The 27,153-nt window shown below is 40.9% G+C and overlaps 1 protein-coding gene across 1 annotated transcript in view; it reads left to right on the top strand.

Moving 5' to 3' along the window:
• Nucleotides 1-27,153, top strand: part of ctnna1 (catenin (cadherin-associated protein), alpha 1) — a 78,095-nt gene that overhangs the window by 48,489 nt on the left and 2,453 nt on the right. The window contains exons 11-17 of the mRNA XM_073486651.1: nt 721-877; nt 1,648-1,848; nt 4,421-4,572; nt 7,988-8,098; nt 10,494-10,675; nt 16,391-16,496; nt 26,515-26,649. Coding sequence (XP_073342752.1) covers nt 721-877; nt 1,648-1,848; nt 4,421-4,572; nt 7,988-8,098; nt 10,494-10,675; nt 16,391-16,496; nt 26,515-26,649 — 1,044 coding nt within the window. The remainder of the gene's footprint in view (nt 1-720; nt 878-1,647; nt 1,849-4,420; nt 4,573-7,987; nt 8,099-10,493; nt 10,676-16,390; nt 16,497-26,514; nt 26,650-27,153) is intronic.

The following is a 27,153-nucleotide window of genomic DNA, read 5'->3' as shown; positions in this document are numbered from 1 at the left end:
ACTGAAAAAATTCAGCTTGAAATAATAATAATAATCATCTAAAAACATTAGATAAAACCAAATGGAAAATAGGGCACATACAGAAAGTACAGGTGAAAGACTGCAACTATTTTCTGAATGTGGTCATTAGAGGCAACAATATTTTGTGTGCATGTTAGTGTATTGATTAACTTTCTGTACCCCCACCTCACCTCTGCCGGACTCTATGAACACCATTGGTTCTATAATTGCACATCCTCCACTTTTGCTTCCAAAACCTCCTTTCATGTGTGCAAAAAACTGCACTTACAGATTTAACAGTTCAGATACATCGTTTTTCACATCAAAACTGCAAATGGTTTGTCCACTATTGAGCCCATCTTTTCATCCCTTACCCTTCTAACTACCAGCCCCTCATCTGTACCTCTGAGCCTTGCCAGCTTTTTCCACTTTGCTGCCACTGCTGCTCCTTTTAATCTCATCTAATGACTCACATTCAACCCAAGCTTTGATATCCACAGATGTTTCTTCCCCAAAAACAAGCAGCTATTAGTTTTATTTCATTCAATCCTTCAAAACACTCCGTGTCTATAATCACTCCCAGGAATGAATTGGCTTCATGCGGCAGTCGCAACATTGGGGTGGGAGAGTGGGGGACTTTGCACAATCAACCTATGCTAATGTTGTGGCTGAGGGCTATGCTGTAATGGAGCTTTAATGGCTGTAATTGGGTGATTACAGGTGATTAATGCAGCGTTAGCCCTTGCTGCCAAGCCCAACAGTAAGGTGGCCCAGGACAATATGGATTTGTTCAAGGAGCAGTGGGAGAAGCAGGTCCGCGTCCTCACTGATGCTGTTGACGACATAACATCCATTGATGACTTCCTTTGTGTGTCTGGTGAGTGTCACTCATTTGCATGTAATAGTAATGCAGGAGCAAAATAAATGCCACTGACACTGTTGGAATGATCACAGATGATTTGTGATTTTAACATATGTGAATACAGACAGTGTGCTATTCATTAGTAGACAGTATTTTTGTCAGTATTAAGACAGATTTACACAAAGCACTTCAGACCATTCCTAAGAGGAGGTAAAAAGGCTGTAAAGGATCTGTGGTATTAGTCTTTCCTGATCAGGGCCCTTCATACCAAGGCTGATTGGGCTCTACAGAAAAACTACTGAAGCATCAGCAGCACTACGTCTGAATTGACATCCTGTCACGTGTGTTAAAGCACACAAATGGTTTGTCAGGCATACCCTTAAAGAGTTCTCCTTAAGCATTAAGCAGAGTGACTTCTCTCACCTCCAGCCAAGGACAGACTATAATTTACACAGTGGACATTTGCATTTTACAGGCTCCCTATTAATAAGCAGTCGGAGAATTTGTCTTCAGCCCTCCCCATCCTATATTTGAGCTTCCCAGTGGCCCACTATTCGTGAATATGCAAACACAGAATGAAGGCTGATAATTTCCTGACTAGATATATTTTCTCATTATTACACATATAATGCTCCATCTTTGATGAAAGCATGTCTTGGATGAAAAACCTGAAAGTAGCGTTTTAAGTTTGACTTCCAAACTAACCTTGTTATGTCCAGACAGGCTGATGGTGTGTTTGAGAAATACAAAGTATACACTGCTAAATCATTGTTTTACCTCTCCAGAGAACCACATCCTGGAGGATGTGAATAAGTGTGTCATCGCTCTTCAGGAGAAAGATGTTGACGGTTTGGACCGTACTGCTGGGGCTATTCGAGGCCGTGCTGCCAGAGTTGTCCATGTGGTCACTTCTGAAATGGACAATTATGAACCTGGAGTCTACACAGAGAAGGTCTTGGAGGCCACCAAGCTCCTCACTGACACAGGTACCACAAAAACACAATTACATGTAATAACCCAATTAATTGTTTTTTATTTCTGCCGATAGACTACATTTACATGCACTTAAATACCAGTATTCAAATGATTACATTGGTCATAACTCAGACTTACATTTATGTAACTGTATGCATGAAAGGAGAAGTCAATGGGCCCTCCAGTGCTACCATGTTTTGGCTAAGTTTGGTGAGAAAGAGGGTAAAACATCAGACCTGTTGTCTTATTTCCTCAGAGGAGTTCTGTCAGTAAGGTGGACATGGTGAACATACCCATTCTTCCTTGAGTTCTTTGCCAATTGTTGTTGTTCATAATGAATCCAGCTTTAGATCATTCAAACCCTTCAATCTTTGTGTGGATGTGGTACTGTCCACCTCATGCCTGATAAAATGTTTTGTGTCACAAGCCAAAGCCACTCCCAGATATGATACTCAGTTATTTGTCAGAAGTCTGCTCTTATAGAGGTTTTTGAAAGTCTTTACTGAAGATGCTGTTTCAAGTTTCTAATGTTACTGGCCCTTAAAAAAGCAAAACGTTTTTCAGGCACACCTAGAACTGGCTTGGAAAATGCTTTCTTTCTGCAGCCACTCAGACTCCACTAGCACTACCTATCTGCACACAGTTGTCAGGACGTCGGCACTATTTCTACCCTTGAAGTTGTTTTTGTCCATATGCTCTGCTGGGTCATTATCGGGCAGCATTAGCAAAATGTGTTAGCTTCTATCACTAGCAAGCTATAACAAGATGGCAGAACAATTTGTCTGTTGTTGGATTTAAAGACTGCTTGGCCTTCTTGAGGGTGGACCCATTTAAAGTCAAGAAATGCAGGCTGTAGTTCAAGCAGGATTTCCGCTGTGCTGAGAGAGTTGGTGAGCTCTGGAGATTATTTTGTCAAATTTTCTCATGTCCTCTCCTCAATAAATCGATCGGTTTCACATTAAAACTCAGCAGAGTCACTCCTAAATTGTAGAATTTCTGTTCTGACATGCATTGTCATCTGTGTAGCTAATTAGTAGTGCATAAAACCGGGTAAGAATTTTATGTATGCTTGGAATCGAGTTTCAAAGACTTGTAGGTACATTAAGTTTGGATTTAATCATTTCAAAGGTTTGAATACTTTCTGACTGAAAGTTGCTCTCATTTGTTATTGATTTTAAAGACAAAACATAGCTGTTAATTGTATGTAAATGTTGTATTCATTGTGCATTCATTAAGAATCCAACTTACAAAAAGCTAATTACTTAGAAGAATCCAAAGCATGACTATATTTCACAACACTCTAAGAAAAAATGGTAGTCTTTGTTCTAATTAGGTGGCTGAGTGATTATAAAATACTGAATGGATGCAGTGAAAAACTCACAAAGACTTGACATGAGCATCTGTTTGACAAATATTATGCATGTCTGCTCTCTGTATATTGTGATATGTTTGATAATAGGATTGTGCCACTGAGAAAGAAGATTTGAAAAAAGAAGTTGGTTGCAGCAGTAGAGTTCATTAGCTGTACATTAGACAGGAATGACAATGCATTGTTGCAGCTTTTTGTCTTTGTAATGTGAAATGACTTGAAAGACTCATCAGTAATAGGTTGCGGGAAGTGATTGCTGTGACTCTAACAATCACAACACTACTCGATTTTCAGTTTTCTTTTTGAACATCATTTTCATACAGAAGCCTGCAGGTTATAAATGGTCTGTAAGCGCAAAACTAAATCCTTTTTCCTTCTTGCTCCTACTGCTCTCTGCCTCTACATCTGCATCCTGACATCCATGCCTCTCTGATGCAGGCCTCACTGAATCCTAAATACTGAATTTGAAATATCATTAATGCAGATGTGCTGGAGAGCCCTCTGGAGCTATTATTATATCGTCAGTGGGGCACAATACATGCCCGCTGGGACAGCTTTGTGAAACCTTCTATTGGAAAACTCTGTTATGCCAATTGTGGAATCTATTCCCTTCAGCATTTTGTTCCCTATTTCTCATGCAACCATAGAAGAGAGTGCAGTAAGTAAGTAGACCAGCAGAGCAAAATTCCATCTGTCAAAGTTGAATGAAATGACTACACTTTTTAATTAATCATTCAGAGGTGACATTTTTCAGAGAACAGAATCAGACCTTAGTAGTATCTTTGAGGGGATCATTTCTAATTTTCTCAAATATAATTTCCTCAGTAGACCGTCTGTGTTGATGCTTTATGTCAAGTAGCTTTTGATAGACTGCAATCACAGGAGGAACGTCACAGGTGTTGAATTGTAAGGAAGCTGGGCCAATGCTCACTGCTCTGAGTGCTAATACTCCCACAAACCCATTATCTCTGTGTTGGTTTTGTGTTGGAGGTGGTGGCTGGACAGTTAGTTTCTACAGCATGTAGTTCTGTCTTAGTAAACTATTCATTTGTTATACACAACACACACTCAAGGTATGTATGTTGTCTGATTTTTGTTGTGTGCTTATTTTTATACACCTTCACTCTCTTTGTGTTTTTTGAGTGTGAATCTTGATCAATATTGCTTTTCTCTTTTTCCTTTCTTCCTCCCACCCTTCATCTCACCTTCCTCAGTCATGCCACGGTTCACAGAACAAGTAGAGTCTGCAGTAGAGGCCCTGAGTGCAAATCCCACACTACCTGTGGATGAGAATGAGTTCATTGACGCATCCCGTCTGGTATATGATGGCATCCGTGACATCCGCAAGGCTGTCCTCATGATCAGAGTAAGTCGTGCTTTTTTTGTCTACCTCTGCAACATAGCACTTGATTTTCACCCTGAGCTTAAAAAAAACCTAAGTCGCATTTTCTACCTCTTCCGCTCGAGAGCATAGACAGAGTTGAAATAGAGGTAAATAAATATTCTTCACTCAGGATATTTTACTCATATAGCAAGGTTTGCCTTTGACCACATTTAAAAAAACTGTAACTCATTGGAAACCTCACAAGCCCTGTGTAAAGGTAGAAAAAAAAATTAGCATGGACAACATTAATTTGATGTGGTTTAATTTAAAATATTTCAACAGACGTCATCCAATCTACAACATGGTGGTGAGAGTCCCTGGTTATTGTAGTGTAATGTAATTGTATATATATGGCCATTGGCCTGTGCACCAGATGCTGTTTTTAATATTATGTGAGAAAGTGTATATGCGTGCAGCCCTAGAAACCAATGATTAACTTGTCTCATGCAAGAGTAGACCTAATTGACCAGACTTGCAATCTTGTGTAACAGCAGCCTTGGTTGTCTGCGGGTTAATGGCCTTTTGCTTGAGTAGAACTATAACTGAGACAGATGGTAGTTGGGTACCTAATTGACTGACAATGTGCCGACAACAAAACCCACCCCAGCTGTAAAGAGAAATAGATCGTTCTTAAGGCTTTATAGTACAAATATATATATATATATATATATATATATATATATTAGGAAGTAAGTGGATTTGTTAAAAATGCTTCTCATGTGTAACACTACATAATTATGTATTTACCACGTTGAGTTACAATGTGTCGGTTGGTTGTATTATGCCATCTTCCATTATTTTCAACACTTTAATCTTTTGAATTGGAATCATTAGTCTTGACAGCACGTTTTGTGTTGACAGTGGTGCTCCAAACTGTGCCTGGGCCCGCATGAATAATGCTGCTGAGACACAGACAAAACCCAAATGAGAGAGGACCATTATGCAGTATTTGCATTATAATAAGCAATTGATTTAAGATGGAGGTTTTAATTAGCATTCTTCAGTTGGACTGCGAGCCAGAGAACTACATTCAATTTCCATCTGCCCCAGCTCTGCTCTCGTTATCCAGATTGATTAAGCTGTTAACATTGGGCCTGAGGGGCGGGCTGAACACTACCTGGCGGGTGGATGTGTGTAGGTGTGCATGTGTGTTAAAAATAACAGAGGATTAATGAGCAATCTTGCTTACTTATAATGAATCCACCAGATTAATTCTGCCATTCTTAACTGTGAGCAGGAGATAGTGGTGAGACTCAACTCCAACTGCACCCATAATCTTAAAGTGAAATTATGCAGGTCCCTTAAGGTTTGCCAGGATTTCTTGATCAGTTGTGTGAAGTAATCATCACACGTTTTGCAATGATTATTCAGCAGGAAATGGCTGCTTAGCTGGTGAGTTTTGGAATTTCAAACAGCATCTATACAAAAGTCTCTTTACTTAACGTTAACTGCTGTTTGTAATGGATTAGACAAGTGTATCAGAAATGTTAATTTCTATCTAGAAGGGCCCTCTCTGCTTGGCTTCACTGGCACAGTTTACATGTGAAACTAGGCATGGTCACCTTTGAAACCAGAGAAATGCAGCTCAACTGAGTTGAGCACTATGAGATAACTTCTTGAGGGCATGTCCACACACAAACACACACAGGCGCTTGCATGCTCGCTTTCCAGCGCCTTTCTATAAACCCTTACACACACGCACTGCACAGTGGCCTACTCTTAAATCAGAACAGACAAGTGTGTGGTTGGGGCTACTTAAGATGGACAAGTCTTTAACCTCTGTAAGTGGTGCACAGGCAGCCTATGCTGGACGTCCCTTAGATATTTGACAGGCGGACAGAGCCCTCTCCCCCACCTACAGCGACATCAGAGAATATGCCTCCCAGACATCAAACTGTCTCGAAGTCAGGGAGCTGCTGACAGCGAGATACAGGGGGCAGCTGTCGTTACCTTATGATTTGTGCTGTGCGCCACTGCCCAAGGTGATTTTGCTGGCTCTGTCCTTTAAAAGAAAAAGAAAAATCTGCTCTCCTCACAGAGGCTATGAGCAGAAAAAGAATAACAGTTGTACTGTTGCACTGCCCTTCCATATCTACAGTAGCAGACAAAAATACTAGATAAGACTGAGGCCTATTTTCTAGCGTTGTCACGATAATGTAATTTCAGCTCTGTCCCTGTCTTCTGTTACCATCTGGTCATATGTGCCATATAGAGGTGACACAGGTGGAACTGGATATTCTAGCTTTCAGACATGCAGTGTAGATGCTGGACATTACACAATTAAATATTGATTAACATATTTTGCCTCAGCTTGGAGAATGGTATTAAAAATTCATTTGCTGTGACAATGGTATTAACTCGACAAACCTTTTTTAATTTAACAGCAGGTTGTTGTCACTTCTCTACAGTAGTGTGCCCCATTGGGTGCTCATCATGAGTTATCATTTCTGAGCCTCCCACATTCACAGGTTATCTGTTGCACAGGCCACAGCAGGTGATATCTCTGCCCCACTGAACAGCATTGTCTGGGTTGAAAGGGATACAGCTTTGTATCTGAAACCGTACCCCTTTTCCCTTGAGAACAAGAGCATCTCTACATTCCATAAAGCAGTGTGAGGTTGTTCAGAGACCTTCAGCTATTTTTAGATGTGAGGGCTCCAAATCCATTACAGAAGGGAGGTATTGAGACAGCTGGATAAGCACAAGTAGTGGCATAGGCGTGATAATGTGCCTCTATCTGTCCACATCATCTTCCCTGTGCCCATATCACCACCGAATACATTTTTCTGTCAGTCAGTATTGTATTTTGCCTTAAGCATGACCTGTTGAGATAGATTCTTTTGAATATTAATATTTATGGAAGAATACTTGTAGCCTGTTTTGCATTCAGAGCTAGGGAAGAGGTGAAGGATCAGAGATGAAGTAGCAACACTCAAGAAGAACACAACTCATGCCTCACCAGCCTGTCTACAGATAGCAGCGACAGATGGGACTGAAGTGTTGTGCTCCCAATATGTTTCATACCAGCTTGTACCTTCATTTTCTCTCAAAATGCACAGGCAGCACATTACACTTGATTTACAAATTCATTTAGAGTTTACAGTTTCTTGTACCATGCTATAGGGAAGAAGACATTTATCTGATGCTGCCCTTGCTGGCAGCGCCAAGGCATTTTTCATAGATAGTAAGCAGGTTGGTTATTTAATAGTGCCCAAAAGGCTGTAGTATGCCAATATTATTTTATGTTCTCCACTTACTACTAACAGCTTTTCTTACCCTTTTCTCCTTTTTCTACCCTTTATCTTGTTTGCTCTCCCATCCCTGTTCATTTGGCTATTTTGATGTCTCCTCCTTTGCCTTTCCCTCACCCCTTTCCCTCTCTGTTGTCCCATTACAGACTCCAGAGGAGTTGGACGACTCTGACTTTGAGACTGAAGACTTTGATGTTCGCAGCAGGACCAGCGTGCAGACAGAGGATGACCAGCTTATTGCTGGCCAGAGTGCACGGGTGAGTTATCCATCATTACTCGTTGTATTTACAGATATTCTTAAGTTTGACCTTGTCCTTGTGAGACCTGGGAGATATGTATGTATTGTATTGAAAGTACACACATTTATATTAATGTTTTCCATACAGGAGATTGCATTCATGGTGCCCCACAGTACAGAGGCGTACTTGAAGATAGTTCAATATTGACCGCACAAGCTTTTGTTATATGCTTCAGTTATTAGGTTTGAATATTGTCATCCAACTGAATTAATTTCAGGAGACATGTTTGACAATGCATAAGAGGAAAAAAGTAATCACTTGCTTCATACAATGAAAAATATATTTGCAAATACAACAAATTTAGAAGAGCATTTTGGTATATCAATCACACGGCTGTAGTTCTAGAAAATAGAGTACATTTTGTACTTTATTAATTTGTAACAGTGCAGATTTATTTAACAGTGTGCTTGTGTTAATGTTGTTTGAGCCACTGTTGTTCTTTCAAACACTCCACCCCCATACTGTTAATTGGTTACGCACAGTTGGCTCGGTGCCACCATAACAAATGTGACCCAAGTATTTGTGAAAAGTTTGTCCTCATAGAACTCCTGTTTACAACTAGGTCTCATTTGTGGTGTTGAAATAGTTGTTACCAACAATTCAGAAATTTAAATGTTAAATGAGTTCAAGACTAAACTGCAGGCAGAGGTATTCTTCAGCCTTATTCCTCTAATGGACTGTTGATCTTTCCATGATGTATTCCTTCCTCTGAGTAGCCATATGAGAGTAAAAGCATTGAGTCCAGCCTATTAGAAATGTTAAAAATTTCAGTTATCCAAGCCAAATATCTTTCCCCCTAAAATATCCTAAGTCCTTATCTGAACCAGTGTATTTGAGTTGCTATGTTAAATTTTTCAGGTTAGACTTTCCAAGCTCTGTATAGGTTACCTGAAAAGACTCTAAGCAGATGAATGTGTCTGCTATTGTTTGCCCTCTTCTCCTTAGAAGAGGTGAAATAAAGTGTGTCCCTTTGTTTGAAGTGCTATACTATAGTCAACTTGACAGGGCAGTATTGCAGTTCTGTCTGTGTGAGTATCTGTCCCCGTACCAAACAGCTTTTCTCCATTTTAAGATCACACTTAATTATAACTTTAGAGGCTAACTGCATGGATGATTTAAAGAATACAGAGTTAAAAAGTAATCTCAAAATCCCTTATGGCAGAGTGACCCATCAGTACATTGCTATGCTGTTTGTTTTGTTCATCGCAGATTATCTGACTGTTTTGTTAGGTGGGGGCTTTTCATCTTTGCGCTGCCCTGAACAGCTTTGTTCAAGCTTAGTTGACTCTAGAGAGCGAGTCCTGTTTACCAGTAATGGAAAAAACGATCTTGCGATGATATTCGATTTCCTGCTCTTAAATGTCTGCCCACTTTGGCCTCACAAGCTCATTCATTGAATGCATGATAGAAATGGTGCTAAACACATTTGCACTTGTTATTAAGTACTGCTAAACAAATGCCCTTATATTGATCCTCTTCAGTGGTCAGAGACATAAAGTTCAATATATGTATATTAATCAGAAGATGTCAAATAATCTTACTTAGTGGCTGTGAACCCTGTATTGAACCCAGCCATTGTAGTTAAAAAAAAACAGGCCCCACTTAACCTGGGCCAATCAGCAAAATGTCCATCCTTGACATTGATTATTTATTAACAGAGAATACATGGCAATTCATGTAGCCAAACAAGTGACTGTCATTATAAATATACACCCGGTGGCCAATTTATTAGGTACACCTTTAAAATCTGACATGATCTATTAAAACAGCTCAGCCATAAATTCTACCTTTACAAACATAATAATGTCCAGTTTTAATTTAAAAAAAGGTATTAATTTAACTATATTCTTATTGTAGAGGTTATAGTGGTGGACGTGTTGTTGATCTGGACTGCATTATATTGGAAGGTGTTTCTTTTTCCCAGCTCATTTCAAAAACACACTAAAAAACAAACATATAGTTGAATTCACACCGCTCTTAAAGGTATACCAAAAACTGAACATTATGAGGTTTGTGAAGAAAGAATTTGTGGCACAGCTGTTGCACCAGATTGGATTATATTGTATAGGTGTACCGAATATAGTGGCCGGGGAGTATAGTTATCACATCAAAGGGTCTATGAAAGTCAATCTAGGAACTGAGTTGTGTAGTGGACCATAGTACCACACTGGTTTCTCTGCTTTGATCTCAAACAGCACCATGTTATCGGCTGGCAACAAAACTTGTGTGCATCCATGGAAACCATAGAGGATCATGTCAAACGAAATACCCTGGAGACAGAAATGGCCTCCGTGACAGTATGTTGAGGTCTTGTGTGCTAACCCTCTACGCTCTCCCATAATTCCTCCTTCAGGCTATCATGGCCCAGTTGCCCCAGGAGCAGAAGGCGAAGATTGCAGAACAGGTGGCTAGCTTCCAGGAAGAGAAGAGCAAGCTGGACGCAGAGGTCTCCAAGTGGGATGACAGCGGCAATGACATCATTGTGTTGGCTAAGCAGATGTGCATGATCATGATGGAGATGACAGACTTCACCAGGTGAGTTTGGACTAACAGCTTGGCTCACACCCAGAGCCATTTGTCTTCCCGGGCAAATGATAGCCCATTTTGTAACTGTAAACATTTCTCTGGCCTCAGAAGGACATCTCAATGAATAGTTTGTAGTGTGGCTGCACATTTAGTTGGTAGTCTTTGTTTTTGTCTTTGAATCCTAGTGCTTTTTTTCATTCACAGGGCAGGTGTTCCTATGTCATCTTACCGTCCTCGCACTAATATTCCAATAGTTTTGCAATTCAACCAAAAGGCCTCCGAGACAGAACGCTTGTTTAAGTTAAGCCAATACAATCAGCCAATAAGCCTACATTTGTCACCCAACATTTGCCCATATCTGCACAGTGCTATGCACCCAGTTTAACACTACTGTTCATGCATCAATGCTCTTCATTTTCCGTAAGCAGCACTGTAGGTAGGATTTTCTTCTTGATTATTTTTCCATCCTCCCCTAATCTCAATATGCACAACCATAAGCAGTGCGTCAAATCTCCCTCTCTCTGGTACATGAATAAATCTCAGTGTGCACTGTAAATCAAAAATGGACAGTCTCACTCTGCAGAGCTACTACAGGGTGGCAATATTCACCCTTGTCAGTGGTTTGTTGAGACAATTAAGATGGCAGAGAAAAGGTTGGGAAAAATGTATGCAATCATGTTTGTATGAAACAATAATTTGGTATGACGCATCTTCGCTGTAATATGGCTTCAAAATATGAATCTACTAAAAACATAAGGTCTGACAGTGGGTCTGAAAGTTTCTGAGGTTACAAGCAGAGTGCTTTCTGAAAACTTAAAAACATGTTTTATTCTTACTACATCAATAAGTATTGATTTCTGTAGAAAAGCTTGTTGTTTGGCACATCTTAGCAGTGAAACCCACTGCTTGAGAGAGATGAAAGATGCATTTAATATAACAGCCCAGACAACATTAATGTAAAGATTTCTAATATTGTAAAATATTTGTTTTCCTAAGTACAGATAACAGAAAACAGGATAAGACAGACATTATAACAAGAAGAATGTACATTTTTATAATTTGTATTTTTTAAATATACCAGTAATATTTTGATATACAATTATAACGAACCTTAACAATGACCTTTTAACCAACGTGCAGTACTTAAATTCTAGAGGTCTTGCAGACCCTTGCATACCGCAAAAACTGGCCACACAAGCCGGGTTTAGTGCACTGTAGCTCCAGTACCACAACACTTGAAGCCTTCGTAGTTATGCATCCCACCACCTTGTGCCTCTTGCTAAGCAGCAATAAAATCCTAATACTTTTGTTTCCCCTGGCAGTCCTTTGGCAAGGGATATGACATTGATAAACAAAAATTCAGTAATGAACATTGTTTTTGGTAAAGAAGTCCAAAAGTCTTTATTTAAATGTGACAGAGGCTACTCTAGCCTCAGTGGCAGACCATGTGAGGATGCCTGCTGTATTGTATGTGTATGGAAGGGTGCGTGCATGTGTGTGCATTACAGTGCTGGACTGCTGGGTGTGATAATTTCTGATTATTGTTGGACAGCATTTCTAGCTCTGCGTGATCGTCTAGCTCACACAGTGTGCATGTGTTGGTGTGTGTGGAGGATGTGAGGAGACATGGTGAGAAGCTCACTTTCTTTGCGCCTGATTGTATTTGTATGACTGTGCCTTTTTAAATTTTCAAGAGAATTACTCAGAGGACATTTTGTGCTTGACTCTGAGTCACACCCGTAAAGACTATGAAACGCTACCTCTCTATCTTCATCTCATGAATGGGTCAAAGATCCCGTCTCCTTGGCCAAAGAAGAACAATACTGGAAAGCTGTAGAAGAGTTCAAAATACTTACATAGCTAATGAGCTGCAATTTGCTTCTCAGTCACCGGAAGGACTAAGAAAAAAATAATTGCTGTCTTATGCATCTCATCCACTGTACACAGATGTAAATGGGATGCAAATGATGCTGCATCCTTCTCAGCATCCTATGTTTCTTTATTAGATGGCGTCAGCTGTGTATATATATTTTAAGAGGTTATTGATTGCAGTGACGTCTTTATATCTGTATGTAGGCTGCTTCTCTCTGTTTTACATTTAAAAAGCACAACCAGGGAATTGAAATGAGAAGAACTGTCTTTTCATATACTTAACTTACTGGAAAACATTTTCTCCATTTAGACCTTAATAGGCCTATCTTACTGGCTGAATACTACTTGAATAAATGTATACATGTTTTATAATCCCAAATGTCGTTTAAGATTGTTCCCTTGTTTGTTTCTAATCAAAATCAACAAAGCTAAGCAGGCCGAAAAAGCAAACAAACAAAAAACAAATATGTTTTAGGACAGATTCTCAGCACTTGGAGTACTAACCTGACATTATAAGACAGTCATTGAATGCTAGATGTAACTAGTTGGTCAAATTTTGGCTGTTTTATACTAAGGTATCAAAAAGGTTTTGCTCTAAATATTAGGTCCGACAAACCATCACTCTAAATAATTTAGAAAAACAAGATGCTGTAATCTGGAATGTGCTTCCATAGTTGAACCTCACCAACATCTAAGGTTTTCCAAATGAAATGGGTATTAGAAGTTATGTACCATTGCTAATATGTGCCACAATCACCTAGCAACTGCAACTATGAGATGTGAATTGTTCACACGGTTCTTCTGGTTTCATGTCTGCTTTAAAGCCAGTCAAGCATCTGGATTTGCATTAAAGAAACACAAATAGGATGGCAATTCTAAAGGAATTAAAACTTTTACCTCAGGTTTTTAATACCTTAAAAACAATATTGTATACAAATATATATCATGGGTTACACAACAGTTTATATCAGTTTTGAATTAGAGTAATTTCGGTCAAGCTTTAATGACTTTGACCTTGGTGATGGTCAGTATGGTCTCTATGCTCTGTTATCTCCATTAGAAATAAATCCATAGAAGTCCATAAAAGAAAGCTGTGGGAATAGTTTTTGTGCCTGTGTTGTTAATAGTGCAGTTACTCTGAAAGTTTTTACTACAGCTTAGTAATGTGACTTTTCTTATTCTGCTCTCTGAAAACATTGGATTGCACTCTGTGTGTGTGTGTGTGTGTGTGTGTGTGTGTGTGTGTGTGTGTGTGTGTGTGTGTGTGTGTGTGTGTGTGTGTGTGTGTGTGTGTGTGTGTGTGTGTGTGTGTGTGTGTGTGTGTGTGTGTGTGTGTGTGTGTGTGTGTGTGTGTCGCTGGCGATACACACACAGACGTTTGTCAGGCTGTATATATATCTTCACATTATTCCTTGACTCTCGCATGCGGCAGTAGCACATGCAAGGTCAGTAGCTAGCTAATTCAGCTAGCGCCCAAATTATTGCCCCCTCAACCTTGAGCTGGCACAAAGCCCTGCCAAGGTAGGATAATTGTAGTGGACCTCTCTCCTGACAAATCTGCAGGGAGTGAGAGGGATACTTGTTGACTCCTGCATCGCTTATGGCAGTATGTCAGCTCTCATGAATAAAGCATGTGTGGCTTGGAAACATGCAACATATTTTGGAGTCACCTATGTTAGAGCACTCTGTGGCTTACACCCATCTGGAGGCCCACAGCTGTCACCAGACCTGAAGTCCATAGTCCCTCCTCCATGTATAAATCCATTAGGAAAATCTTACAACGGCGTCTTTTTGTCAGGAGTCCTCTTGTCGTTCTCCGTGGCCTTTCCTATCATTACTTATCCATCTAGGTAAGCTTGCCGCGGTAGTCTGTTCTACCAGTGTAACACGGTGGTCGGACATAAACCGATTACATCACGTACCAGCCACGCCTGCAGCACAGAGTAGCAGGAGTTGCATTTCACTTATAACGTGAGGAGAGTGATGAGAGTTTACTGACAAGATGGTGGCAGAGGATTTGTTGTCAAAGCAAAAAGCAGCCCTATTTTTTAACACCTATTTGGCAATATTTCATTTTTAAACCCAGTGCTAATGGAGAAACTGATCAAGTTAATGAGAGAAGGGGAGTTGGTTATTACTCCCACAAACTGAATAAAACTTCTCCCTGACATATTTCAAACTGATCCGCTGTCTAAAAATGCTGAAAATTATGTTGTTTGCCCTGGAGACGCATTTTTGCACATTTTGCCAGTAAAATGCTTTTAATGTAGGAAATGTTCGGTTTGCATTGGTAGTGAATTAACACAATGCTCCACAGAAACTGAGCGTTTTTTCCTGCATAAAGCCTGGTGTAATGGATAACACCGGTGTTGTCACGAGCTTAGTCAGTGGGAAAACTTCAACACCGTGGCAGTCCTACTGGGCTTATTGGGCTGGATATGTTGAGGAAATTTAGTAGCTGCCCCTTATTTCTTGGGGCTAAAGCAGGGATCTTTTTAAAAACGAAATCAGTGGTTAGGGAGAGATCAGTGGTTGCTGTATTTATGCATTATGATGGGATGTTTTTAATTGGGACAGACTACAACATTACACTTGCAACGCTATTAAAAACACTCCATGCCAGGCCTTTTTTCTCCCCCAGACCGCATCACAATGCCTCCAGCGTTGTCTCCAGGGGTTTACTTGTCCCCAGAGAGCTGCCAGTCTGTGCTCTGACGCGTGGTCTCTTCCACTAGGACCCTGACTTGCTTTACAGCAGAGCAGCAGAGGGAGAGCAAAAGAGAGGAAGGGTTGGAGATGGGAGCAGAGGGAAGAGGAAGCGAGAGAACAGAACACAAAATTCCATCTGTTCTGGGTTGGATGGCTCATTTTTTAGCCTGGAGAGAGCAGCTTTGAATCCAATTTGTGCCTCTTGCCAACTGTGTCCCAGAGTCCCTTGTGGGGCCAGGAAAAAAAAAAAACGCAAATGGCTGACAAGCTTACAGTGGGTCAGGTCAGGGCTGGACCAACCCTTGTTGGGACGGGCTTAGTTTGGCTGAAGTAGGGTCAAGAATGGATGTTTACCATAAGGACAATGACCAAAGGCTTTTAATAAAACATCTCTCTACTTCCAGTTGTCTTTTTTTCTTTGGCTCTCCTTCTTTGTCCCACACCTGGATGAAAACGGCCGCACTAATGAAGAGATGCTGTGTAGCATTTTTTAGTGCATTCAGTATTTTCCCCCCAACAGTCCAATTTGCTTCTTGGTCCTTGAAAAACTCCTTCACAGCTGCTTAAATAAAAAGAGCATAATAGATTGAATTTAGAATTTCTATTGTGATTGAAAGCATATGGCACTGTTGTCTACTATCATATGATGGGCTCTTAAATCAGGTTTTCAGAATTCCTGAGTATGATAGAGCTGCCATTTTTCTCAACGCATATTACCAGTATGTTTGTTTATCATATGCTAAAACTACAGTGAAACATGAGTTTAACACCACATTTTGTAGGCGGGGTTAATAGTGCTGCAAAAGAGTGTCACTATACAATGTCATGGTCCCATTCTTTATGCACAGCCCTGAGCGTGAAAGATGCCCGTCTTCATTTAATGGGTTGCAAAACTTAACCAGCTCTGACTGAACTATATGATACCCGTATGTGTAAGTAGGATCATCTGTGCACCAGCATACACGTGTATGTCTGTGACGTCTCCATAAATTATTCCCTGAAGTCACGCTTTCCAGTCCATACTCGCCTCTGACCGATAAAAAACAAACAGGCACACCATGACTGAGATGCTGGTCCTGCATATTGAACGAGGCTGCAGTAGATCAGAAACGGTGACTGATCTTTCCACTGTTTTCTCCCCAGGGGGAAAGGGCCACTGAAGAATACGTCTGATGTCATCAGTGCTGCCAAGAAAATTGCCGAGGCTGGATCAAGAATGGACAAGCTGGGCCGCACCATCGCTGACAATGTAAGTCGTTAATGAAGCTCCATTCCAAAGGGTTTAGTGTAATCTACACCTTTGTGCTAGCAAACCCAATATATAATTAGAATTGTATCAATGTGCCACATCGATGTTGTCAGCACTCAATAAATTAGCAACAAGTGCAGCTACACAAAAGATAAAGGAAAATTACTCACTTGCCTTTGTTACATAATGCTGATTATGTCTATTGTAAAAAGACAGATTTCAAACTCTTCTCCAGTTTCATATCAACTTCACCTACCTGTTGTGAAGTGGTGATGTAAGTGTGCATAACTGCTGTTAGAAAACAAGAGCACACGTCACTAATCCTTCTCCTGCCAGAAAAATGATCCGTCAAATGTCTATCAGTTATTTGTCATTATTGTGATACTCACTACTTTACCACAGAAGTTCAACTTACTATCTACTAAGTCATGACCATTCAGTCTACAGTACAGAAGTTGACATTATGTGGCATTATGAGCAATCTTCATTACCCAAATGCGCGACTTGTTCTCAGCCCGTGTTTCTGAAGGAACTGACATCTCTGCGTGCTGCTGCGCTCACACTGAGTTTGAAAATAAACAAAGCTTTCATAGTGATTGCATCTTGACATGCCTGCCTTTTGTTTTTAAATTTCCTTAACGGTGTTTGCATGTGAGCCACATTTAAAAGCTCAGCATAGGAGACAAACTTTTCTTTTGGTATATTCCTTATTACTTGAAGCCATGTCGGCTAAAAAACATTCAGTACATGATTTTTTACTTTTTTTTTTGCAGAAATGCTTTTTTATTTCATTATTATAAAAAAAATTTCTCATTTGCATATTTTGGAGCAAATCCAAGTAAAAAGCTTGGCATGGCACTGCTTTTCAGATGTTAACAACCGCTATGATTTGTGTTATTCATGAGACACTCCTTACCAGTCTTCACCAATTTCTTTCTTGATCAAACACTCCCCCCTTCTCTTGGTTCTCCATCTCGCACTCCCCAATTCCCGATTCCATCATCTCTCCACATCTATCCCTTACTCAAGAGACTATGGTCCTTGACATAGGGAAACACACATTCAATTATCCATGGCCTCATATTTCACTTAAATACTTGCACTGTACCACACCTCAGGGAGACACTGTACATGATTTATCCCCCAACTTATTCATGGACCATCTCTTGGGCAGAGACTTACTGCCTCTGTGACTGCAATATGTATACATTTTGTTGTTAAATCATGGAAGAGTTTAGTTTTGATGTCTGCAACCAGACATGGTTGTCAGATTGAGGTCTTCTCTCGTAAAGACAATGCTTGCGTCTTTGGTTAAAACATAACAGCTGTGGGTTTCTTCTACTTCTATCCGAGAACATGTGCTCAGGAAGGCACACAATGGCTTAAGATGTTTGCTGTAAGATTTCATTTCTATAAGATTGGAGGCGTTTGGCAGTCTGTCTTTTACTCTGGTTTTGTTGACATCTCAACTGATATGTTGGCAAAGTGTTGCAACAGCATAAAGCCTCTTTGTTAAGTAATGAGATCATTCAGATTGAATGATTCATGGCTGACTACAAGACAGTGATTTTAACGCTATGCATTGGTCATTAATGAATCTGTTTGAATCTGTTTTGCACAGTAAGTAAATATTTGTCTCTAAACAGTCTAGGTTTATGTACACAAGGCTGTGGTTAATAATTGATTTAAGGATTATGTAGTTTTACATCATAGCTTTTTTCTGCCGGTTGTTTGTGTATTGAGAAGAGATGTGATGCGGCTGCTGGGGCACTTGTGAAACATATTCCACATCTGCTGATACTGGAGAAAAAAAAATTGGCTCACATTCAAAGGGGATGTAAGAGGTATATCAAGTACCTTTGTCTCAGTGGTGAACGATCAGGGGTTTCAATTATGCCAACACATACTGGAAACACCTGCATTTAGCTTTCAGCATAGATCTCTCCCTCATACACTGACATAATGAGCTGCTGGCCTCCAAGAGCCCTGCACATCTGATATTTTATTTAAGGTGCCCTCAGATCCTTAATATTACAGGCCCACGTCTATCACAAAGTAAAAGTCTGATCTGTTCTGACCTAATTGCATCCGAATCATCCGAATAGGGAATAAGCTGTTCTGGAAAGTGACTTTTTTATGCCTCACTGCTGCTTTTGAAGATGCTTATTCACTTTAATGAAAACAGTGTTATCCCCCAAAGAAAACAGATGGGCAACTGTGCAGGTGTATGAGCGTGTGTGTGTGTGTGTGTGTGTGTGTGTGCGTGCGTGCGTGCGTGCATGCGTGAGTGCGTGTGTATGCCTATACGAACGTGGCTGTTGGCTGGCCTGCCTCTCTGCAAGCACATGTGTATGGATGTGTTAGATTTGGTTGACTGTTTTATTCTCCCATCTCCAGCCATTTGTAAGTACTTGTTTCTTTATCTTTTCTTCTTTGCATGTGTATGTTTGTGTCTGTGTACACTATTAGGGGATTTTGGGGTTTGAAGCACTCAACGTATGAATAAATGAAGAGCTTTGGCTGTTGGAACAGAAGTCTTTGCCAAGAGTGAGGACCCCTCCAGCCTCTGAACCCATCCAGCTGTCCCTCTTAGCCTTTCTCTCTCAGCAGAGACCAAAACACTAGCAGGCCAGGCGACACTCACCCGTAACACATCAGCCAGGGCTCCCAGGGATGGACACGGGGTGGAGGGGAGGCAAATGATGGGAGAGATAGAAGAGGTAGAAAGAAGTGGGGGAGTGCTTTTGTGTGGAGAGAGGAACATCCCTCCTGAGAGATGAATCCATTAAGAGTGCTTCGCCTTTTAATTAGCAGTATAATTGCCAGGTGGCAGTTTTTTAAAATTTATTTATTTACCCAGGCAGTTTATATTTAGGGCCGTATCTCTAACAGAGCAGGAGATGCCACAGGCCCACTGACAGCAAAAGCATGGCATGTTAGAACGGTCCAAATACTCCAACAGCAATAGTTAAGTGAATCACCACCGAGATGCTCACATACTGACGGAAAGTCAGAGGAGCAAAGGCGTTGCTGGGACTCCTCATTAACCTAGGCATATTAATCACTTGTGCTCTGTGCCTCTGGCCTGCAGGGCCTATGAGGGTTTACTCCTCATATAAAACACATCGGCAGATGGTCCCTGACTGATAGCACAGCATCTCACCCCACATTTTCCTTTGCAAGACTGTGTCATTGCGTGTTTTGGTTCGTGCATATTGTGTTCAACAGAGAAACGCAGGTGGACATGGTCTAGTTGGGTGTTTTCTGAAAAACAGTTTAATATGTGTAATAGAGCCTTGTTAAAGTTTAAAGAAATGAATGTAGTGCAGAGATGAGCTGCAGGATTTAGGTCAGTGCCGTACAAAGGTCTGCACTGCAGTTTATTAAGAATTTATGACCCTCCTCTGCAGGGCACCTTATGAGAATTCCATCTGAGCAGGCTGGTAAACAAATAATGCTATGTAATTGAGATTTATAATGCAAATGTGTTAGCCACTATGTAGCCCATAAATTTCTGCTGCTTGCCTGCTCGCCACATAAACACTTGCATGTACACATACAAAAACATGCACATAAAATAAGGCTTGCATATTTAGAGAATGGGCATGTGCTAGCCGTGTGTGTGTTGTGCAAGCTTTATTCTCATGATGTATACTGACATACATAGTGTACTTTTCCAATTTGCATTCAATCAGCAGAGATTTATGGTGATCCATGGGCTCTGTTGCTGGTCACAGTCTAATCCCCGCTCTGGCCCTAGACGCTTTACAGCAGACAGGGCTGTAAATTACCTACTGCAGTGGTAGAGGAGCAGAATCACCCAGAGAGCCCACAAATTCTCAGCTCAGCAGTTCAAGGGTCAGCCCTCAGCCAACTGCAGTTCAGCTCAACCAAGTATAGCCCACCTAATTTGCTGGTTGAGAAAATATATCAACTCCCAATTGATTGTTTTGAAATGCGTTTACCCATGACAATTCAATGTTTTAATGTTTTTTGTCCATCCTGAAGGCCAGGTAAAAAGAGGTTGGCCTTGAAAGGGGCCACCTTTGTTATCCAAAGAGCTCTTAGAGATGGAGAATCCATTTTAAAGGAACGTGGAGCGAACGGCCAAAGACAGACAGCCGTTTTATTCAAAATGGATACATTTGGGCAGGCTGTGTTGTGTATAGCTATTGAATACATTTCTATAAAGCCATGAAGGCCTCAGGTATAGTCTTTGTCTTTCAACCTGAAAATGCAAATCTGAGGTTTTGGAGCAGTCAGGTATGAAGTGAGCCAACAAGGCAGTCTAGCAAAATAAAAGTCAAAGTCCAAATGTCCAAAAGTTAAAAGTATAAATGTTTCAGCATGCCTGTATGTACTTTACTGCTCTGTAGCAGCTGTGCTAAGTGAACAATTTTGCTTACAAGTACTACAGTGAAATGGCTGACTGACAGGTGCAGCCTGAACATTAAAAATTGATGAGGGCCATTTAATTAGTCCCTGTGGTTACCTCTAAAGTCGGCCGTTTTTGGCTTGCCCCCAGCTTGATTTTCTCCTGTCATAGCCAGACTCCCTGTCTGCTTCAATGTCACATTAACATTCCCAAGTGCCGGTGTGATTGAATTGGCCCCACGCAAATATGGAGCATCTTTTTTAGCAGATGCAACGAGGAGAGATCTGGCTATCATCACTCTGTTTGAAATTGATCTTGATTGATATTGGTAGACCATGGCAGATTTATATTTAGCCATCAATGGTAACAGAATCATGACCAGACGGAGGAAATCTAATGAACAGCACATTAACGAACACATTCTGTGTACAGAATACTCCACCACACTCAACTTCACCAAAAGTCTTGTGAATAGGTGGATGGAATGATTCTGCTCTGTTCAGTAAAACCTCTAAATTTTCCACTTCTCACAGCCCTCTCATCTGTCTGGAGAATGATGCTTCAGTTTTTGCCATTCTTTTCACCGCTACTGTTTTCAGGTTTTAAATTCGGTGTAATATATGAAACATTATTTATATTACAATGAATTCATCTTGATGTATCTTAGGCACACAGCTTAAAATGGATCATTTCCAATTCCGCTATCTTAGTTCAGTTTTCACCTAACATAACAGAATGTTCTTTCCAGTGCTTTGTTTCCTCTATCTCTTTAAACTATGCAATAGATCTCAGTCGCACTGTTTTTCCAAATGGCAGTCAGCACACTGTAAAAAAACCTATCTATGCATCCCTGCAACTCCTGTGGCAGTTTTGATGTGTAATGCCAGATAAGGTTCCTGGTGACTTCTCATCCTGAAGGTCCTTTCTCATGTTTAGGCACAGTTAATAATCCACAGCCCTCCACCAAAAACACAGACACACAAATGTCTTGATTTTTTTTCCTTTTTTTTTTCTCCTCTACCTGAGAGATGTTTTGTATGTTGGAGCTGTAAAACCACATGGCAAAATGTGCTGGCTGCTCTGAGGTTTTAAATTTGTTTTCTTCCCTTTGAGCTATGATGATCTAGCCACGCCACACAGCGAAGCTCGCCTGAATGAAGGTTTTTGTGTTTGTTTGAGCTTGTCTTTTAACTGTGGCAGGAGAACAAATTGGCCTGTCAGCGCGTTATGATATGGGATGATTTATAGGACTGAGGCATAGTTATCAGTTTACTTGGGGAAATAAAAACGTTTTCTTTTTAGCCATTTAGCGGTATTTTCTCTGGCTCTCTGGATAACCAGACCAAAGTGTAAAGGATAAAGCAACAGGCAATGAGGACTCAAAGCAAAAACATTCAAAGTCACCTCACTTAGATCTGAGAATATTGGGAGTATCACTTTTCTCATGACAGGAAGTGACTGAAAAACAAAACATATCAGAAAACACCTCTGTATTCTCAGCCCTGTGGCACTCCCCAACACTTTGCCAGCAGCGGCACATTAGAATGCTGCCGTGTCAGTAAATATCGGAAATTGGCATTTCCTCTGGGTGATGCGTCCTGAAAGGTCAGTATTGGGCGGCAGCAGCACAGTGGCTCTGCCTCTGTCTCAGCTCTGTATAATGGAATTCAGAGGAACTGCATGGCATTTCCAATGATGGGACCTGACCTTCCTGATCATCATTTATATCATGGACATTACCCAACACATAGCCCAGTGAAATCCTTTTGTTCAACATCCTGCTCTGTCATTCTTATTGCCTCATTTCTTTCTCTTATTCTGTGGGCTTTATGTTGTCAAGGGAAAAAAAGATTTTTGCTTTTGTTTTAGACTGAACCCTGTGTAGAGCAACAGCTTAAATGCTAAGGAAGAGCAACCCACACACTTACAAAGTGAGACCCTCATGAATATGGAATATCCTAAAAGTTGTGTAAGCCATTGTTACTGAAGAGATTCAATTAAGCAGTTGGAATAATGATCCACCACCCTTTGACCAAACTTTGATGTTTCACCTTTATTTTTCTGAGATGGCACTTAAAGCCAGCACTGAAGAGACCAGAACAACTCTCCAAGAATCATTGACATTTCTACATGTACTGCCGGCTCCTTTTTGAAACATGGTGACTCACCTTTTCTATTCTTTTGCCTTGAAAAGATATCAAAACACTGTGTGTGTATATTGCGCCTCCTCCTGATTTGCCACCTCACCAGAGTGGCTGACCAAGCAAGGTTAACTGTCCCAGTCCATAACTGACCGCATAGCTTGTGGGGAAACGAGCAAGAGGCTATATCATCACATCCAATTTGAGGAACATTTCACAGCGGCACTCAGGACAAGACGGGGGGTGGGAATTAGAATGATGGGCTCTAATGGTTGAAGTCACTATAAAAGGAGAGTATTAGTCACTGGAACAAGAGTGATGATCCCATTCTTTTTCACACTGGAGCAAATTTTGTTTTGTGAAATACAAATGAATTGTGAGGCTAGATGTGATTTTCAATCAGTCACACCTACATGATGTGTCAGAGTTGTGCCCGGGCAAGATATTGAACTCCAAATTGCTCCTGATGACTGTGTGTGAGTGGTTGTGTGAATGGCTGAGCATAGAAACATCATGGGGGAGCTTTAGATAGAGAGCACTGTATCACTCCTGATGAGCAGCTCGGCTCCTTGCATGGCAGCCTCTGCCATCAGTGTATAAATGTGTGTGAATGGGTAAATGTTGTAGAGCCCTTTGAGCGGCCAAAAAAACAGTATGATATAAATAAATAAAAGTCCATTTACCATACCATTAAGTATAAAAGCAGAGACCTAAGTTTCCTTGTTAAAATGTGTGTTACCTACTGATGGATCTAGGAACATGAATACAGTACAGTGAAAGTAGTTTGGTCTTTGAGGTGCTTTAGTTTCTGAGTACCACCTGAGTTAATCACATAAGACCTCTATTTGCATTACTGAAACAATCCAAGGTGTTCTTGTCTCTTCTCTGTGCAACTTATGTATTCACATGTCACAGTCAGAGCAGCCTTGCAGAGTTTCCTGAGTGCTGAGTGAAGCCAGCAGCTGAGCTGAGTACGAGCACAAGTGATGCTTTCACAGTGCCCTGCTCTCAGCCGTCTGAATACTTCCCCAAGCCCTCATTAGCATGGCTGCTGCATTCAGCTTCATCCGAGGTCTTTGCCATAGCATGTGTGCGTCTGTGCATGCGCGGGCACACACACACACACACACTCTCTCTCTCTCTTTCTCTCTCTCTCTCTCTCTCTCTCTCTCTCTCTCTCTCTCTCTCTCTCTCTCTCTCTCTCTCTCTCTCTCTCTCTCATACTTACTTAAAACCCCCTCCCAACTACAGTTGAATCCTCCTGTCTACGTCCCGTTCCCCCGGTTGGATTTCTCCCCCTTATTTACTCCTCCATACCGTTCCCCCTCTGGCTCTCTCTTCATCCTCGTCTTTTCTCCAACTACTTATTTCTCCCTGGTTCTTTCCTCTTTTTTTCCAACCTTCCTCCATCTCACATTTTCTCCAGTCTCTCAGCCATGTATTAACTCCTCTCCTGTGTGATGATCATCCCCTCCAGCACTCTCTCTCCTCATCTCCTCTTGCATACCTTTCTTTAATAGAATGTCAACTCGTACATTTCCCTCCTCTCTACTTCACCCATCCTTCGATTAATCAGTAGTGGATGGTCGCGATGGAGAACAGTTTTATTAATATTGTCACAGGACATCTATAGAGCTCTCAATAAAGGAAGACATCATTGAAATGGGTTTAGTTGTTTTTGTGACCTTTAACTTTGTATTGATGTATGCACATAGGGTAGGTTTCTCTGAGCAGGGTGAAAGGAAGTGTCCTTATCCTACTATAGCTCCCCATCACTCTGATATATGCTGTATGAACGAGCACGGTTCTACCGAGATGCATGCATCTACATGTCTCAGAGTGAGTGCACGATATTCAGCGGAGCGCTCTGCACTCACACCAGGGATACTGACGCGCTCAGCAGGATTAGACACATAATAAGTCCTAGTCTTTTGGTAGTGTCGAAAAAATCTTTTGCATAGAGAAAACAGGAATTTCCTCACCATCTGTGGATCAGTTCACTTTAGTAGTGGTAATGGCCATTATTGAGACACGTCCTCTCAGTGTGATTTGCTCACTTACAGCAAGAGGAAATGTATCTTGATTTTGCATTCAAACACTCTTGCACAGTTGAGTTTCTCAGCGCTCATCAGCTCCGTCGTGCAGAGATCCCGCCAATTAAAAGATTGGCTGCTATTACCTCGTGTTCACCTTTTCCTTGCTCTCACAATCAACAGCTGCCAGCGGACTCCTCCTCCAGACAGCCAAGCACCTGCAAACAGCGGTGTTTTAGCTAGTATTTGCTCTTGGCACGCTCACTCGCATGGTCACACTGGTGCTTTTCACAGTTATAGTTTGTTAAAAGCTGCCAGCCGCTGATTATGTGTAACGGAGTCGGCCTCACCATGTCACGGTCATTGCTGACATACCGTTTGTGTCTGGTCACTATGCTGACACTTACCATCTGATGTAAAGCATCAAAGCCCTATCAGGGTGTTTACATCTCTGACTTGATGAGCAACTAAGAAGAGCACTGTGGCCTAATTACTATGCTGGCAGGGGGCTTGTTTAGCAGACTAGAAGAGGGATTGGAAATGGCGTTCCAAGGTAAAACCCGAGTCTAATTATGATGAGATGAAATAATTCAAAAAGATTGCCAATGCTAAATGAGATGCATTTGTGAGGCACTTCACATGCTGCCACTTCCAAGTGGGGTTTATGGTAATGTATTGGATTTCTCAAAGTTGATGAGTTTTTTATGGCTCCAATGTATTTTGAGTTGGGTTCCTAGCTGACTAGGAAGCAACAATACAAGGCTTTTCCAACTTGGTATTGAACCCATGGTCTCAAAATTGTTTTGCTAAACATTTTAAACTTCCTCTCATCCATTACATGTGTCTTCTTAGATTTAATTGAAATTGGTGAGGCCTGTTTGAGTGCTTTTCTAACCCTGAGCAGTGTATTCACACCTACACAACTTAAGTCATTGTTCAAATTGTTGGGAAAGAGGGTTCTCAAACATTTTTCCCAGAACTGACAGCTGGGATAAATCTATGAACAGGGCTGCTGTTTACACTTTGGATCAAGTAATTTTGTTTCCAAAAAGACTTTCACACAGGATCATTACCACCACCTAAAATTCAGTGATTGACAGCCGTGTTTTCCTCCTAATAGAATTTGCATTCCGTGTGACTTGATCATGCTTAACCCTGTGAAGATGAGTTATCAATCTACCAGGTTGTGGGCGTGTGTTTGTCAGTTTGGCTCTGAGCACGTCCCTAATGTGGGTGTCTACCTTACCTGTCACGCTGCTACTAACTCATCTTGATAAAGTGTGAGATCATTGCGTCTGTAGTATCACATAAATATTCAGATTGAGTCGTGCCAGCAAACGACTAAAGTGACAGAAATTGATTCATCATTCAACCTGCATGCAGGTAGTGTTATATTCACAGACCTGTTTGTGCTTATATACCTACTAACGAGCACATTAGTTAAACATGACGTCTTTTCTGTCTCGTAGTGCCCCGACTCCACCTGTAAGCAGGACCTCCTCGCCTACCTGCAGCGTATTGCCCTGTACTGCCACCAGCTCAACATCTGCAGCAAAGTCAAGGCTGAGGTGCAGAACCTGGGGGGAGAGCTGGTTGTCTCTGGGGTAAGTTCAACATCATTTTAACCTCAGACACATTGTCTACAGTTTACTATCTTTATTGTGTGAAAGGCCCTACAGTAACTGAAGAGTAGTAGATCAGTTGACATGACACTATTTGAGGACTGCAGGGGGGCTGATGAAAACACTGCAGGTTTCAAAACCTTCACAAAAAAGGGTAGACATGTAAAATGAGACTAAAAGGGCAGTTTTATCCTGAAGCCTTAAGGATTCAGTGTATTTTGGTGAGAAACTGAAAGGGGGTTTGTTTACAATTAAATCTCTACAAGATACCTTTAATTCTGAGCTAGAAAGATAATTAAATCAATGGATTTCATTGGCTACTTTCTAAAGTTTTATTATCTGGTGTTGCCCAAATAAATTAAAAATACTAAGACTTACTGGCATTGGCTGTTGGTTGTGATTAGTTTATGATTCATTCTCTGCACTGTAATTTGCAGCTTATATTTAATATCGAATCAACAGATAAGAGAAATAATGGCTTTCTCT

Source organism: Pagrus major, chromosome 18 (genome assembly GCF_040436345.1).
Source record: "Pagrus major chromosome 18, Pma_NU_1.0".
NCBI lineage: Eukaryota > Metazoa > Chordata > Actinopteri > Spariformes > Sparidae > Pagrus > Pagrus major.
Note: the sequence above shows the minus strand (reverse complement) of the source record. Positions and strands in the feature narration are given on the sequence as shown.